The sequence below is a fragment of the Chiloscyllium plagiosum genome, unplaced genomic scaffold, assembly GCF_037043375.1.
Source record: "Chiloscyllium plagiosum isolate Xiang-an unplaced genomic scaffold, Cpla_swu_hap1 HiC_scaffold_18, whole genome shotgun sequence".
NCBI classification, from domain to species: Eukaryota; Metazoa; Chordata; class Chondrichthyes; order Orectolobiformes; family Hemiscylliidae; genus Chiloscyllium; species Chiloscyllium plagiosum.
The window spans coordinates 50,458,902-50,476,260 of record NW_028270156.1 but is presented as its reverse complement, the minus strand read 5'-3'; the positions used below and the strand labels follow the sequence as shown (position 1 = coordinate 50,476,260).

General features: G+C 42.9%; 1 protein-coding gene across 3 annotated transcripts in view; it reads right to left on the bottom strand.

Annotated features, from left to right (window-relative positions):
* Window positions 1-17,359, bottom strand: part of saxo4 (stabilizer of axonemal microtubules 4) — a 151,348-nt gene that overhangs the window by 99,016 nt on the left and 34,973 nt on the right. For all 3 annotated transcript variants that reach the window (XM_043705996.2, XM_043705995.2, XM_087996611.1), the window contains one exon: window positions 12,085-12,213. In XM_043705996.2, coding sequence (XP_043561931.2) covers window positions 12,085-12,213 — 129 coding nt within the window. The remainder of the gene's footprint in view (window positions 1-12,084; window positions 12,214-17,359) is intronic.

The window sequence follows — 17,359 nt, the reverse complement described above, 5'->3', positions numbered from 1 at the left end:
GTTTCAAAAGCCAAGGATTGTTCAAGCTTTGCTGCAGTTTTTAAAAGCATGTAACCTGACTCTCATTGTCAGTACTGTTTACACGGCTGCTTGTTCAAGCAGTAATGGAAGCCGAGCTGTCAGATAAAATGGAGCTGAGGGATATATAGTAACGAAGTTTTGGCTAACAACAAATAGCTGAATGGTCTGTGGAGTAGTGACCAGTTACAGATGACAAACGTCCTCTGCCTGCAGCAACAAGGTTATTGGCTCCCAGGCAGCTGGATAGCTTATGGGTGTGAACGTTTGGCAAAAGTACTTGGAGCTCCACAAAAGCAGGAACTGTCTCTTTTCTCTACAGTCAAAAGCATCTTCCAAGCTTGAAGTTAGTTTATTTATCTTCAACAGTTACTGTAAGATGTGACTTATAATTTATAAGCCAAAGACAATCATAATCGTGAAGCAATCTCCCTGTGCCTCCTGCAAACAAATGACAGTACCGAGAGAAAGAAGATTGAGAAACTGCATTCTGATCAGCAAAAGAATCATTTCAATGAACCCTATAGATTAGAACCATTGAACTGCCTTCTCAGTCTTCCCACTGTACATAACACCTGTAATTTGTCTGATATCTACGCGTCTGTATGAGTGTGCAGAGAGTGAGTATATAAGTGGATTAGATGTTTTAACTGGTGGAGATATACTGCATCCACCTGGACACCCCACGCTGGCCTATTACCTGCCCTCGACCTCTTCATTTCCAATTGCCGCCGGGACATTAACCGCCTCAACCTGTCGACCCTCCTCCCCCACTCCAACCTCTCACCCTCACAACGCGCAGCCCTCCAATCCCTCTGCTCCAATCACGACCTCACCATCAAGCCAGCAGATAAAGGGGTGTAGTGGTAGTCTGGCGCACTGATCTCTACACCGCTGAAGCCAAACGCCAACTCGAGGACACCTCTTCCTACCGCTCCCTCGACCATGACCCCACCCCCCATCACCAAACCATCATTTCCCAGACCATACAGAACCTCATCACCTCAGGAGATCTCCCACCCACAGCTTCCAACCTCATAGTCCGGGAAACCCGCACAGCCCGGTTCTACCTCCTTCCCAAGATGCACAAGCCTGACCACCCTGGCCGACCCATTGTCTCAGCATGCTTCTGCCCCAATGAACTCATTTCTACCTACCTTGACACTGTCCTATCCCCCCTAGTCCAGGAACACCCACATATGTTCGAGACACCACCCACGCCCTCCACCTCCTCCAAGACATCCGTTTCCCCGGCCCCCAACACCTCATCTTCACCATGGATATCCACTCCCTCTACACCTCCATCCGCCATGACCAGGGCCTCCAAGCCCTCCGTTTTTTCCTCTCACGACATCCCCAACAATACCCTTCCACCGACACTCTCATTCGTTTGGCCGAACTGGTCCTCACCCTTAACAATTTCTCCTTTGAATTCTCCCACTTCCTCCAGACCAAAGGGGTAGCCATGGGCACACGTATGGGCCCCAGCTATGCCTGTCTCTTTGTTGGCTACGTAGAACAGTTGATCTTCCGTAATTACACTGGCACCACTCCCCACTTCTTCCTCCGCTACATTGATGACTGCATTGGCGCCACCTCGTGCTCCCGCGAGGAGGTTGAGCAATTCATCAACTTCACCAACACATTCCACCCTGACCTTAAATTTACCTGAGCGATCTCTGAGACCTCCCTCCCCTTTCTGGACCTCTCCATCTCCAATAATGACAACCGACTTGACACTGACATTTTTTACAAACCCACCGACTCCCACAGCTACCTGGATTACACCTCTTCCCACCCTACCTCTTGCAAAAATGCCATCCCGTATTCCCAAATCCTCCACCTCCACTGTATCTGCTCCCAGGAGGACCAGGTCCACCACAGAACAAACCAGATGGCCTCCTTCTTTAGAGACCGCAATTTCCCTTCCCATGTGGTTAAAGATGCCCTCCAACGCATCTCATCCACATCCCGCACCTCCGCCCTCAGACCCCACCCCTCCAACCGTAACAAGGACAGACGCCCCTGGTTCTCACCTTCCAGCTTACCAACCTTCGCATAAACCAAATCATCCGCCGACATTTCTGCCACCTCCAAAAAGATCCCATCACCAGGGATATATTTCCCTCCCCACCCCTTTCCGCCTTCCGCAAAGACCGTTCCCTCCGTGACTACCTGGTCAGGTCCACGCCACCCGACAACCCACCCTCCCATCCTGGCACCTTCCCCCGCCACTGCAGGAATTGCAAAACCTGTGCGCACACCTCCTCACTCACCTCTATCCAAGGCCCTAAAGGAGCCTTCCACATCCATCAAAGTTTTACCTGCAATTCCACCAATATCATTTACTGTATCCGTTTCTCCCGATGCAGTCTCCTCTACACTGGGGAGACTGGACACCTCCTAGCAGAGCGCTTTAGGGAACATCTCCGGGACACCCGCACCAATCAACCACACCGCCCTGTGGCCCAACATTTCAACTCCCCCTCCCACTCTGCCGAGGACATGGAGGTCCTGGGCCTCCTTCACCGCCGCTCCCTCACCACCAGACACCTGGAGGAAGAATGCCTCATCTTCCGCCTCGGAACACTTCAACCCCAGGGCATCAATGTGGACTTCAACAGTTTCCTCATTTCCCCTTCCCCCAACTCACCCTAGTTCCAAACTTCCAGCTCAGCACTGTCCCCATGACTTGTCCTACCTACCTATCTTCTTTTCCACCTATCCACTCCACCCTCCTCCTTGACCTATCACCTTCATCCCCTCCCTCACTCACCTATTGTACTCTATGCTACTTTCTCCCCACCCCCACCCTCCTCTAGCTTATCTCTCCACCCTTCAGGCTCTCTGTCTTTATTCCTGATGAAGGGCTTTTGCCCGAAATATCGATTTTACTGCTTCTCGGATGCTGCCTGAACTGCTGTGCTCTTCCAGCACTACTAATCCAGAATCTGATTTCCAGCATCTGCAGTCATTGTTTTTACCTGGTGGAGATATATGTCAATCGTTCGTACTTGTTTAGCTGTAGCCAGAATCCATTTTTGCAATAAATAGTCATTTTTGTGAAGCACCTGGTCCATGCTTTGTGTCAACTTTGGTCTGAAAGTCAGGAAAATATGGGAATTTGTGTCCTTTGATAAAATCTTTAAATTTTGTACTGACTCTGGAAATAATGGGCCTTTATTTCTAGCATGCTACCAGGTATGACAGTTCAATCTCCAATCTATGCTGTTGGCATATTTCAGCTGTGGCTACTGGGTTCGTCATCATCAGGAATGATGGTAATATGAATATTACTATTGGATCAGATATGGTAAAGCCACCTGCCAATAACCCTAAGGATCTTGTCTGCAGCAACTACAGAACCACAACACAGAAAGAGAAAATCAGAGAAGAAAGTTGAAGGATGGACAATTATTTGAAAGACCTGATATTCCTTCATTCCATACATTACCAAATAGTAAACTGAGAGAATTATCCATTATCTTGGAAGATTGAAACCAAGGTGATAGTATGTGACAGTTTCAAGAAAGTGATCAAAGCAAAGAAGATCCTTAGCCCTCCAGGTTGTGTTGATGATTAACCAGCCAGCCTGATCTATTAGTGGAGTCTAGCAAAGCAAACATGCTCATGTGGTACAGGTGATGTACAGGAGGTACTTTTAGCTTTTCTGCGATTATTATCGTACCACATTCTTTGGATTGGGATGTCTCTGCAACATTCATTGCATATCTCTTTAAGCTGTTGTTAGTGGGATGTCTTCTTGAACTGAGCAGCTTGCAGAGCAACTTCAGAGGTCTTGAATCAATTATACTACTATGTGGCTAGTGTCACAATTAAGCCAGATCAGGCAAGAGCAACAGCTCTCCTTTTCCATCAGACCTTATACAACTCAATGTTTTCTTTTGTCACTTGTTACTAACTTTGAATTTTTTCCAGCCATATCAAACAGAAATTCTTAGTGTAATGTGTCTAATTTGTTTACATATGGAAAACCACAAATTAACTATAGATCAATTGTTTAAAAAAAATGAAGAACAGCACCAACAGAAATTATGCCAATCTATAGCTGTTCTATATTTAAGTGTGAGATACATTGGGGAATTCAAGATGGCGGCGATACGGTAGGTCTGCCCTGCTGAGCTCTGCACCAGAACCCAAAGTGGTGCACTCACCCTCACTTTATTACTCAAAGTGGTAGAAATTAATAGCTTTTGACCTCCAGAATTGCCATGTGTCAGTTTAAGGGAATTAGAAAAATGACTAAAAGAAAAGGACCATGAGGATCGCCATAAGCAGGGCATCCCCCCCCCTGCAACAACGGACACACCCACAGCCGTGGCGTCGGTCTCCATGAGTGCTCCCGGGGACTTCCCTGTGGAGCAGAGCCTGGTCTTGGAGTTTGTGAAACTCTGAGAGGAGATTAATTCAGCCATGGAAGAGTCCCGGACCAGGCTGGAACCGATCTCGGCCATGCTGCAGAAGCATGACCAGGAGATCCAGCGTCTCGGGCAGCTTGTCGTGGAGGTGGAGCAGCGGACCATGGCCCCTGAAACCATGGCAGAATCCTCAGCAGGTTGGGTACAAGCTTTGGTAGAGCAGGCCAACAACCTAGAAAATCGAGGCCATCGGAAAAACATCCGCCAAGACAGGCTGCCGGAACAGGAGGAGGAAGGCCAGCTTGTCAGTTTTTCAGAGCAATGGCTCCTGGAGTCTTTGAAGCTGGAGGTTGAGGCAGGCCGGGTGCGAATCGAGTGGGCCCACTGGGTCGTAGTGTGCAAGCCTGGATTGAACCAGCGTTCCTGTCCGGTCCTAGTGCAACCCCAGCACTAGAGAGATAAGCAAATGCTGCTGGAAGCCTCAAGAACACTGGGGAAGGATCCACAGGCTCTGATATACAAAGGATCACGAATTATGCTTTTTCAAAACTTTTCTGCAGCCGTGATCTGCAAAAGGAAGGCTTTCAATGAGGTAAGAAGGTGGCTGAGGGATTTGAATACCCAGTACTCCGTAAGACATCCAGGATATTACGTTTCAGCCACAGAGGGTCGGTGTTTAATTTTGACTCACTGGAAAAGGCAAAGGACTTCCTGGATACTTTAAAATAGACTGGCTGACTGAACAATAATGTTTATTTTGTTTTTCTCTGTAGTTTACTTGCCTGATTTACCTGCATGTCGGATTTTCTTTTTAATATATGGAGGTCTTAATTGTTTTTTCTTTTTCTCTCTCTTCTCCCTTCTCTCTCCCCTCCCATTATCCTTTGTTTTTTTTCACATAATTTCCTTTTTGTTTCTTTCTCTTAGAATGGGATGGGGTGGGGGCAGTTGGGGGTGGCAGGGTTTTTTTTTACCAGTGTGCCTAGGGTTAAAGTATGGATGGGACAGGCTGAGTGCCCACTTTTAATTTTCTTGTTATAAGATGCATGTAACTTTTTCTTACTTTGTCTTGTCTGGGGCTGGGGTGCTAGAAGGAGTCATGGAGGGGTTAGTGGGGGGAGCTGAGCGTCCCCTGTGGGCAAGGGGGAAAGTCTCCATTCATTTGTGTTATATGTTGGTTTGTTGTAGAAGTAGTGGTTAGAGGTTTTGATTTGCTGGTTTTGGCAGTTGTATTTTCAAGTTGATGCGAACTGTTTGCTATTTTCACTCAGCACGCTATGAGTGGGGTTCTTCCTCCCAGGGGGTCTCGGACTGTTTCGGACGATCATGACTAACCGTTCTTATAAATGGTGCACCTGGAATGTTAAGGGGATTCATTCACCAATTAAGAGAAAAAAGATACTTTCAAGCCTTAGAAAAGAGAGGGTCGATGTAGCCTTGTTGCAAGGAACACATCTAGCCGATAAGGAGCACTTGAAGTTACAGCAGGCAGGGTTCGGATGGGTGTTTTTCTCATCCTTTAACTCAAAAGTAGAGGAATTGCTATACTCATCCAGAAGAATCTCCCATTTCAAGTGTTAGACCAATATGGGTGGTTTATGATTCTTAAAGATTTAATACCTGGACAGGAGTATGGGATTTTGAATGTATATTGCCCCCAGGCACACCCCCTCATATCTTTAACAGATACACTTTCCATGTTGATGACTCTTGGGGTGCGTCATACAATAATAGGTGAAAACTTTAATCGTCTTGTTGACCCCGAGTGGACATGATGCCTAGGGGCCTTGCGGGTATGTCTCCGCAATCCAAGCAGTTGGTGGACCTGTACAGGGAGCTAGGGTTGGTGGATGTGTGGAGACGTCTTCACCCTGAGGGTAGGGACTTCACCTTTTTCTCTAACCCACATAAGTTCTGTACCAGGATTGACATTTTTTTGCCCCATTGACCTTTTTGAATTCGGTGCTGTCTTGCAGAATTGGGAACATAGCCATTTCTGATCATGCGGCAGTGTACATGGAGGTTAAGACTGAAGGTAATGGGACAGGCTCGCAGCATTGGTGCTGAAGGATAGCAAGTTTATTGAGTACTTTTCACGGGAAGTTAAAATATTTTGGTATATTAATTTAGGTATGGCCAGTAATCCATCAGTGCTCTGGGAGACTGCCAAGGCCTATGCAAGGGATTTGATTATTTCTTACTCGGCAAAATGGAAGTGGCAGAAGGGAGAGCAGAGCATATGCTCAAGGCCTGGCTGAAGGCAGCTGAGACAGTATACTTTGACAGACCGTCGGTAACCAAGTTGTAGCGGATTAGCCCTTGGGTTACTTTGATTGCTGTGCTCACCCAGACAGCAAAGAGGGAAATCTCCTTTGCGAAAGAGATGTTATTAGAGTGTGGTGATAAACCAGGTAGATATCTAGCGAACCTGGTCAGAAAGAAGAGTGCCCCCTAATCTATCGCATCCATTAGAGAGAGTGCTAGTACTCTCACATGCGACGCCAAAAAGATTAACGCAGCATTTAGGAAGTTCTATTCTGAGCTGTACCCGGTCGGAGGGCTGTGAGAACAGATTGGCGAAGCTGGAGACCTTTTTAAAGACCCTGGACCTTCCAGGTGTAACTTCAGAGCAGGCATCTCTTTTGAATGCCCCTCTGACAATCCAAGAGATACAGAAGGCAGTGAGGCAGTGGTAAAGCGTCCAATCCAGACGGATTTCAAAGTGAGTTTTACAAGAAGTTTATATACACGCTGGCCGGGCCACTGTTGGATATGTACAATTACTCACACAATCAGGACTGCCTCCCATCCTCTCTGAGAGAAGCAAATATTTCTCTTATTCTCAAGAAAGGTAAAGCCCCAAGGGATTGTACTTCATACAGGCCCATATTGTTATTGAACATGGATTTTAAAATTCTGTCAAAAATGCTGGCATTGAGGTTGGAGAGGGTTTTGCCCTTCATTGTAAAGGAGGACCAGACAGGTTTTTATTAAGGGTCGTAGGTCTACTAATAATATTAGAAGAGTATTAAACATGGTTCAGGTATACCAGTAAGGGTCGATTCCAGGCTTGGTATTATCCCTGGATGCAGAGAAAGCATTTGACTGGGTGGACTGACCATACATCTTTTACATACTGGAGTGGTTTGGTCTTGGATGAGTTTTTGCCAAGTGGGTGGCAGTGTTATATAGTGACCCTAAAGCAGCAGTTCTCACTAATGGTATAAGGTCTGACAATTTTAGTATCAGTAGAGGCAGTGACAAGGGTGCCCTCTCTCACCACTACTATTTACGTTGGTGATTGAGCCGCTGGCAGAGGCCATTCGGAGAGACCCCAATATAACTGCCCCGGAGGTAGGATCAGGCAGGCATAAGATCACCCTTTATGCAGATGACATTCTTCTCTTTTTAACTGATCCAATGATATCTGTGCCCTGTTTAATACAAGTGAGTAATCTATTTGGTTTATTCTCTGGGTATAAAATCAATTTCATGAAGTCGGAGGCCATGCCTGTGGGGGGTCTTATTAAAATATCTGATCTTGGGCGTGGAACCCATTTCCCTTTCCAGTGATCACAGGGAGTTTCCTGTATTTCGGTATTTTTACCACCCCGGCCTTTGCACAATTACATCAAGCTAACGTTTTTCAGTTGTTAGAGAAGATAAAACAGGACCTTCAGCGCTGGGAGGATCTTCCAATATCCTGGTTGGTTGGAATAGCTCTGGTTAAAATGAGTGTTCTTCCCTGCTTATTATATCCCACGTGAATGCTCCCTTTGATGCTGCCCAGACAAGCGCTCCGGAGGCTTAACAGTTGGCTCGGATCTTTCATCTGGCATCATAGGCGGCCGCTTATTAAGCTGGCCAAGTTGCAGCTTCTGCAGGATCTGGGAGGTGTGGATTTCCCAGATTTTAAGAAATATCAACTGAGTTCCCTACTATCCTATGTGGCTGATTGGGATTGCCAGGACCCACGGTCAATCTGGCTGGACATCGAGGCCTCGCAGGCAAAATGCCCCCTCGTTAATTTGCTGTTTATGGACACGATGAAGATTGTTATGGACCATTGCAGAAATCCAATTGTCCTTAACACAGTTAAAGCATGGAGAATGATGTGATAAGATGAGGGCAATTTACAAAAAATTCCCCCTTTCACTCCCATACCAGGAATGTTAAGATTCCGGCCAGGGCCGATGGACTCTGGCTTTAGGCTCTGGGAGTCCAGAGGAGTCTCCTGTTTGGGAGATTTATTTGACGGGGAGGTCATGATGTCTTTCGAGCAGCTCAGCCAGAAATGTTCTAAGAGGGACCTCTTTCGTTATTTTCAGATTAGGGGCTTTATACAGAAAAAGACTACATTGATGGTTAGTCCATAAGTCGGATGTGGAGAGGAGTGTGCTTCGGTCCACGGGTGGTCTCTCGATCAGCACCCTCTATCATTTGTTAGGAGGTAATGTCTCGAAGGACATTGAATGGCTATACGGAATCTGGATTCGGGAATTGGGGGTAGAGATCTCATCAGATACATGGTAGGATGTTTGGGAGAAAGTAAGGAAGATTTTGATTTGCAATAGGATGCAGGCTATGCAACTGAAGGCCTTACTCCATAGGGCTCAGTTGGCACCAGAGCTGCTTGTGAAATTTAAGACTGAAGTGTCCCCAAATGTAAAACAGATGTTGGTACTCTTACCATTGCTTGTGGTCATTGCCAAAGCTTCATAGGTATTGGGGTGCTATATCAAGTGTTTTGGAAGGGGTCTTGGGATCTGAGGTAAAGGTGGATCCCGTGGCCCCCCTCTGGGATTTGCCAAATCTCTCCTCTTCGGACGCACATGGGAAAAGACTGTTTAATATTCTTTCATTCTGTGCGAGGAAGAACATTCTGATGAGCTGGGTGTCGGAGAATCCCCCAGGACTCTCAGGTGGCGTAGATTAGTTATGGAGCACATACCCCTGGACTTCCTTACGAGTATGGTGCACCAGAAAATGCAACTGTTTTATAGGATGTGGCAGCCCTTTCTGAATTATATAAATGCAGACTTGTTGGCTATATTGGTCAGGGTCTTTGTGTCGTCATGAAGACTGTGTCTGGCAGTCCGGGGGCCTCAGGGAGGAAGATTTCCAAGCAAATATGGGTTTGCCAACTGATGCTCCAAGGTGGGGAGCTTTGGTGGGATTGCACTGATTGCAATAACTTAATGTAATTTGCTTTAGCTTGGTTCAACTTGGTTTAATTTAGTTTTTCTTTAGTTATTTATTGAATTGTAGTTTTTGTAGGTTGCTTTTTCTTCTCTCTCCTCAGTGGTTTGTGGAGTAGGGTAATAGCTTGTTTACTGTTATTATTGCTATATTGGAAGATTGTTATACTGTTTTGTAGTGATTTTGAAATTTTGGAAAAATTTAAAATCTTTTCTCAATAATTTTTTTTTAAAGTGTGAGATACATTATCGCATACCACAAAATAAAAAAGGAGGGTATTATGCCACACACCACAAAATACTCTCAATACTTAACTATTTGACAAAAAATTATAAGGTACACAAATTGATTGGAGTTCTAGTTTACTGATTATTTTAATGGGTGTATGTACCATGTAGTAAGGTGACATCAAGACAAGTTCAAAAATTATTCCAACTTCAGTTTAAGTTGTGTATACTGGTCTCAGCCAGAGCATCACTGAGAGTGTAACAATTAGTGTTTCTGAAATAAAAGGTTTTCTCTTTTCATTAGTAACCAGTGACCTTTTTGAGAAACAGCACAAACATGAGATGAAAGATGAAGCCAAAATAAATCTTAGCTATGATACATCCATCATTGAACAGATTCCCAGTGTTCACTGCCCAGGTCTGCAAAGTGGAAAGAATCATTGAGATACAGTACTGAAGTACTGATGGTACCTATGGAACTGAACTGTTATTATGTGACATGTTATTGTATGAATCACTGCCTTCAGAGAAGAAATAAATAATTAGGAATTGATAGAGAATTTCATGGATGTCAAAGTCAACTAAAGTTGAATTTCTAGCCCTAAGCTCTTGCACAGATTACGGAATCTCGGTGAGCTGAAGACGTCTGAAATTTTCTTGTGAATTTTCAGTAACTTCTTTAAAAGGAGATAAATTTGAAACCTTTGGTTCCTTGATAAAAGATCACAGAGCTGTTAGCTTGACCAAAATCAAGTTACAAAATAGTTTTGCTTATTCTCCAGAACATTTGGAAAGAGAACCATATGTCTGTGCAAAACTGAAGACAGCATTTATAATCTATGAAATCGAAGCAAATGATAAGAAACAATACTGACAGTTGCAGAGATAGTGAAGCAATGCCTGAAATTGATGAGACATTCTTTGGTGTTTAAATCAACCCGTATAATGGATGATGATTCAACAGCAGATCTAAAAGAATACCATTTAAAGCCTGAAGGGTTTTCAGGAGAAACACATGTGATGTCTGGACAGTATATATAAAACATTGGTTAGGCCACAGATGGAATACTGTTTGCAGTTTTGGTAACCTCACTATCAGAGGACGTGATTGCACTGGAGAGAGTGTAGAGGAGATTTGCCAGGATGTTACCCAGGATGAAAAGTCTCAGTTGTGAGGAGAAACTGGATAGGCTGGGTTTGTTTTCCTTTGAGCAGAGGAGGCTGAGGGGGGATCTGCTTGAGGTGTTCAAAATTATGAGAGGCAAAGACAGAGTATGGCATGAGAATCTCTTCCCCATGACAGACATATCTGAGGCCAGAGGGCATGAGTTTAAGGTGAGGAGTAAGTGATTTAGAAGAGATGTGAAAATAAAAAAAATTCTTGCAGAAGTTGGTGAACAAATGGATTATGCTGCCTGAGAGGGTAGTGGAGGCAGGTCCTCTCACAACATTTAACAAGCATCTGGATGAGCACTTTAAATGCCAGGGCAGAGTAGGCTATGGACCAAGTGCAGGTAAATCGGATTAGTATAGTTTGATGTTTGCTGGTTGGCTTAGACATGGTGGGCTGAATGGCCTGTTGTTATGCTATGTGGCTCCATGATTCTTTTTCTCCCAGTGAACTTTTTAATTCTTTGTCATCAGTTGTACTCACTAGAAAACATGCTATGAACAGTTGCTACTTCCTTTCTAGTAAAAGCTGTTGCATTGTGTGTCAATTAAGTTCATGAAAATATTATAAAATAATATCCTGCAACCCATGGTCGATCCATTCTACATTAATGCAGAAATGTTAAAAATGAATAATCGAGGGAATTGTTCTCCCCAAGGGCAGGCAGTAGTCTGAGCTGCTATCTACAAGGTCTGTACGGTATTCTTTATTGATATCAGTGAATAAATAATGGCCCATATACTGCACAGGTATTGGCCCACAATCCAGCCTGGTCCGAGGGAATTGAGGCAAATCAATGTACAAGTGCCAGAAGTGATGCTACTAAATGAACCATTTCCCCAGATTTTAACTGATAGGTTGAAGAGGGTAGGCACAAGAGCTACTCCGGAGATATGGGTAAGAAAATGAAGCACACCCACATGACCTGACCATTCCAGATTTCGCCATTCATAATTTTAAAAAAGTTGTGTGATTGATCAACAAGTGATGATGCACCTCGTCTGAGAGATATTTGGAAAATAGTCAGGAAAGAAATCATCTGAATTCAATAAATAGTATCAGTCATCCACCAATGACTTATTGTACTTACATAACCTCCATTCTCTTGCATCGCTGGGTCCCGTGGTTGAATTTGATGAAGTAAGGGTATGTGTTTAGGTTCAATCCCTGTGATAGAAGATGGTCCATGGTCCCTTGTGTCAATATGGGCTTCTTTCATCTGCATGATGAAAATGTGTTAAATATTTGACTTAATTTGAGCTCATTTATTCACAATAGCTTACAATTTAGTCAACTGTCTAGATTAGCCCAAGAGATGAAGACCATTATGAATAATTTTTAGTTATAAACTTTCTCCCTAGCAGGTTTAAATTTGAAAAAAAACGTCATACTGATCAACGCCATAATACAATGCTTCAATTAAATGCACATGCATCAAGTCTTGTATGCATTTGTTCTGTGTGATTTGATCAGGAACATAAAATCACAGGAATGTGTAGGACCAGAAGAGGTCTTCTGATTGAACCAGCCATTCCCAAAGGCATACTGAAAATCTGAAATAAAAACAAAAAAAAAGTTGGAAATGTTTAGCAGGTCAGGCAGTTTTTCTGTGGAGAAAGTTAACTTCCGGCAAAGGTCATGGACCTGACTAGTTACCCTTATCTGTCTCCACTGATGTAACCGTAACTCCTGATCATTTCCATTAATTTCTGCTTTTATTTTCTGCCAGTTCCAAAGAATCAAAATTCGATGCATTATTTCAGCTTTTCATCGCCAACATCCTTTATTTTCAGTTAAACATCCTGACCTGTACCTGCAGAGTCTGTTCAGTACCGTCAGTCTAATGTAGTTAAATCCTTACCTTGACTTTGTTACCTTGCTTCTACTCAATTTCAACCCATATTTCTCCATTATTATAAGAACATAAGACCATCACATATAGGAGCAGAATTAGGCTGTTCAGTCCAATGAGTCAGCTCTACCATTCAATCATGGCTGGTACATTTGTCAAATTCACCCTCTTCTCCTGCCTTCTCCCCCTCAATCCCCTTATGAATCAAGAACCTATCTATCCCTCTCTTAAATATACTCAATGACTTGGCCTCCACAGCTTTCTGCGGCACTGGTTCCACAGATTCACCACCCTCTGACTAAAGAAATTCCTCTTCGTCTCAGTTCTAAAGAGTCATCCCTTCAACCTAAGGCCTAAGGTTCTCAGGTCCTAGTCTCCCCTACTAGTGGCAACATCTTCTCCACATCAAGACCTCTCAGTGTTTTATAAGTTTTAAAGAGATCATCCCTCATCCTTCTAAATTCCATCAAGTACAGATCCCCAGAATCATTCTTGTAAACCTCCTCCAAGGCCAGCATATCATCCCTTGGATATGGTGCCCAATACTGCTCACAATATCCCAAATGTGGTCTTGACCAGATTTGGAATATCTGGTCAGATATACAGTCTCAGCAGTATGTCTCTACTCTTGCATTCTAGCTTCTATTTTACAACTTGTGACTTTGTATGATGCAATACAAAATACTTTAGTAAGATTAAACCATGGATGATTTTTTTTTCTCCAGTGTATGTATTTCCACTTCTATAGCCTATCCTTATTTTGAAGATATCTCATCACCAATGTGATATAGCTATCACAAATCCTAGGATGTCTCAACTGAAGTATAATGTTAGGAATCAATTGGGTTAAGATAGTATCCAAGACAAATACATCATTAGGCATCTTTTTTCTATCATTCCGAGATTGTTTCATTAACTAGGGAATGGAAGCGCAGATGAAATTTAAACAATTTAAACAAGTGCTCTCACTTTCTAGTAAGAACCTTGAAAAAAATCCTTAGATGATGCATATTCCCATGGTTATACTATTCTTTCCTTCTCTCTATTGATTACAGTTATTTGATGCATATGTTTGGAGTGAATATGAGAAAGGCTGAATTTAAATCAAAGAACTTTAGTCAGTTTTTCCCTCTAACACAGATGATAACTAGATTAAATGGAATAATTTGAATTTTCTTGACTGTTATTTTTCCTTATGAAGTTAATAAATTCTACTTGCAGAGATTAATTGAGACAAGTGCGGCAAACTTATCACAGAATGTCATATCAAAGGATTTGCAGCCTGTGGGTGCCTTTATGCTGACAGTCTCTGCTGTATGCCCCTAAGCTCTTACTAGTCTTAAAGCGTGAACTCTTTAGAAGGCAAGAAATGAAAGGCTCAATAATACAAGAAAACCATCTATGAGCCTTCCTGAGACTCACTTCCAGCAGAAAAATCTGAGCAAATCTTTTAATCACTGTGGATACATGTATTGCACTTCAATGTGTTCAGCCAGCAATGTATTAACATGTGCAGCCATCAAAATGATATTCTGTTTAGCTTTAGTGTTCCTTACATGGTGGTGTCGAAACTCAGAGAGCAGTTTTGCAATGCAACTGCAGATTGTAGGAGAAGGTCGCAAATTTGATTTCACATACACAAGGTATGTTCAACAATTACTATGTTTTCAAGGTCAGTCTACCTCCACATTCCTCCAGTATGTATGAAACCTTGTACTTGGAAGTTGGTATGGTGAGAAATTACATGTTAACAGCTCTACTAGGACTGCTATTAAAATGTAAAGGAGATGTATGACAGATTATTAGTACATACATTATGGACGCAAAGATGGTTCACCTATTAAAAAGGGAGTGCATATGTAAAAATTATCTTTCTGCCTTTCCAAAAACAATCTGAGGTAAGAAAATGACTGTCAAAACCAATGACAACCAAAACAAGTATGAAGGTAGAAAACAGAAAAGCTACAGACAAGTGATGAAGTGTGTTGTGAGCAAATGTCCTATTTGATAGGCTGTGCATTGAATATGCTCTACATGAGATGGCTGCAAGAATGTTGCTCTGTTCACCACGTGAAGGAACCCTTCCTGGAGGATATCAAGAGCATATCTCCTGCAAGGCAGCCAGCGACACATTGTGTGCAACACTCAAAAGGTCTGGGAAGATGCAAAAAATTGCTGAAGCTGCCAGGTTAAGACCATCTCCTGTAGCATTTAAAACAAGTGCATTCTGCAAAGCAATGCCTGTCAACCTGTTGCTCTTATACAGCTGATTTGTGCGAAGCACTTATACAATTTTACTGGTGCTGTAACGCTGACTGAAATAACTCCACAGAGGCAGGTATCCCGTCATCGAGTCACTCTTTACTAACCCGTGCATAGTCCTTGTCACTGATCCAGCTCGCTCAGAGCCAACTCTCACACTGAACAGGACCTCTGACAAGGCTGCTTTTCATCTGTCAGCCAAAACACCCTGATTGACCCAGATTAACAGTCCAATTAAGGGAACCCATGGTATGAGGCCCACTTGGCTGACTTTGTTACAATCATTACACTAACCATACATAGACACCCTCCAAGTGTATCAGTATAAGTTACAGTTTGCAACTAAAATTTTTGACCCACTTTCCTTTGTGGGTGAATCTAGCTGTATGACAATTGATTATTGCTGACCTATAAAATGATTCCAGCTTAGCACAAACCTGTTGTTATGTCCAGCTTCCAACTTATGATATCTGAAACCTAAATCATTGATTGCAGGATGAATTGGCATAAAATAGTAAGGAATATATTGGAGGAGGTGTCTGAAATTATAAGCTTTCTACTCTACAAAAACGTTAAATAAGTAATGAACTCTATTGGAAAGCATAATTTAGAATGAGCAAACAATCATTTGTTTCCTCTCTGTTAATAACCCCATTTAGTGTTCTTCCGAGATCTTGCAGTGCAATGGTTAGATTGAATCAGAAATTCTGTATTCAAGCATTTTGCATCAGTGCTTACTGTGGATAAGGTCATGGAAGATAAAGAATGTCGGGACATGGATTGTGACACATTGAAAACTATCCATATTACAGAGGAGGAGATGCTGGATGTCTTGAAATGCATAAAGGTAGATAAATCCCCAGGACCTGATCAGGTGTACTCCAGAACTCTGTGGGAAGCTAGGGAAGTTATTGTTGGGCCACTTGCTGAGATGTTTGTTATCATCGATAGTCACAGGTGAGGTGCTGGAAGACTGGAGGTTGGCTAACAATGTACCACTATTTAAGAAAGGTGGTAAGGACAAGCCAGGGAACTATAGACCAGTAAGCCTGGTGTCAGTGGTGGGCAAGTCAGAATCCTGAGGGACAGATTTTGCACGTATTTGGAAAGGCAAAGACTGATTAGGTACAGTCAACATGGCTTTGTGCATGGGAAATTATGTCTCACAAACTTGATTGAGTTTCTTGAAGTAACAAAGAAGATTGATGAGGGCAGAGCAGCAGTGGATGTAATCTATATGGACTTTAGTGAGGCTTAATACAGGAGTACTAGCCATTTGGATACAGAACTGGCTCAAAGGTAGAAGACAGAGGGTGATGGCGGAGGGTTGTTTTTCGATTGGAGGCCTGTGACCAATGGAGTGCCACAAGAATCGGTGCTGGGTCCATTACTTTTCATCATGTATATAAAATATTTGGATGTGAACATGGGAGGTATAGTTAGTAAGTTTGCAGATGACACCAAAATTGGAGGTGTAGTGGATAGTGAAGAAGGTTACCTCAGATTACAATGGGATCTTGATCAGATGGGCCAATGGGCTGAGAAGTGCCAGATGGAGTTTAATTTAGATAAATGCAAGGTGCTGCATTTTGGGAAAGCAAATCTTAACAGGACTTATACACTTAATTGTATTGCTGAACAAAGAGATCTTGGAATGCAGGTTCATATTTCCTGCATTATGTGAGAAAATGAGAGGTTGACCAATTTTGTGGAAAGAATAATTAAAGCAAGATATTCTTTAAATGGTGAAAGACTGCAGTACCAAGGGATCCAAATGTTCATGCACATGAATCACAAGAAGTGCACATTCACAATTAGGGAGGCAAATGGATTATTGATGTAGTATAAAAGTGGGGAAGCTTTGATACATCTGAATAAGGAACTGATGAGACCTTGAGTGCTGTGTACAGTTTGATCTTGTTATATTGGAAGCAGTTCAGAGAAGGTTCACAAAGCAGGTGAATGAGAAAAGGTTGAAAGGGTGAGCCTTAGTACTTAGTGGCACTTAGAAGAATGAGAGGTGATCTTATAGAAGCATATAAGATTGTGAATGGCCCTGACTGGTTAGGTTCTGAGAAGGCATGTTTCCTTGGGTAGAATCAGGAATCTATACTAGGGACATAATTTAAAAATAAGTGGTCTCCCATTTGGGACAGAAATGAGGAGGAATTGCTTCTCTCAAAAATTAGTTGCACTTTAGAATTATTTGCTACAAATATAAAGTGGTGCCGCAAGCATTGAATATATCTAG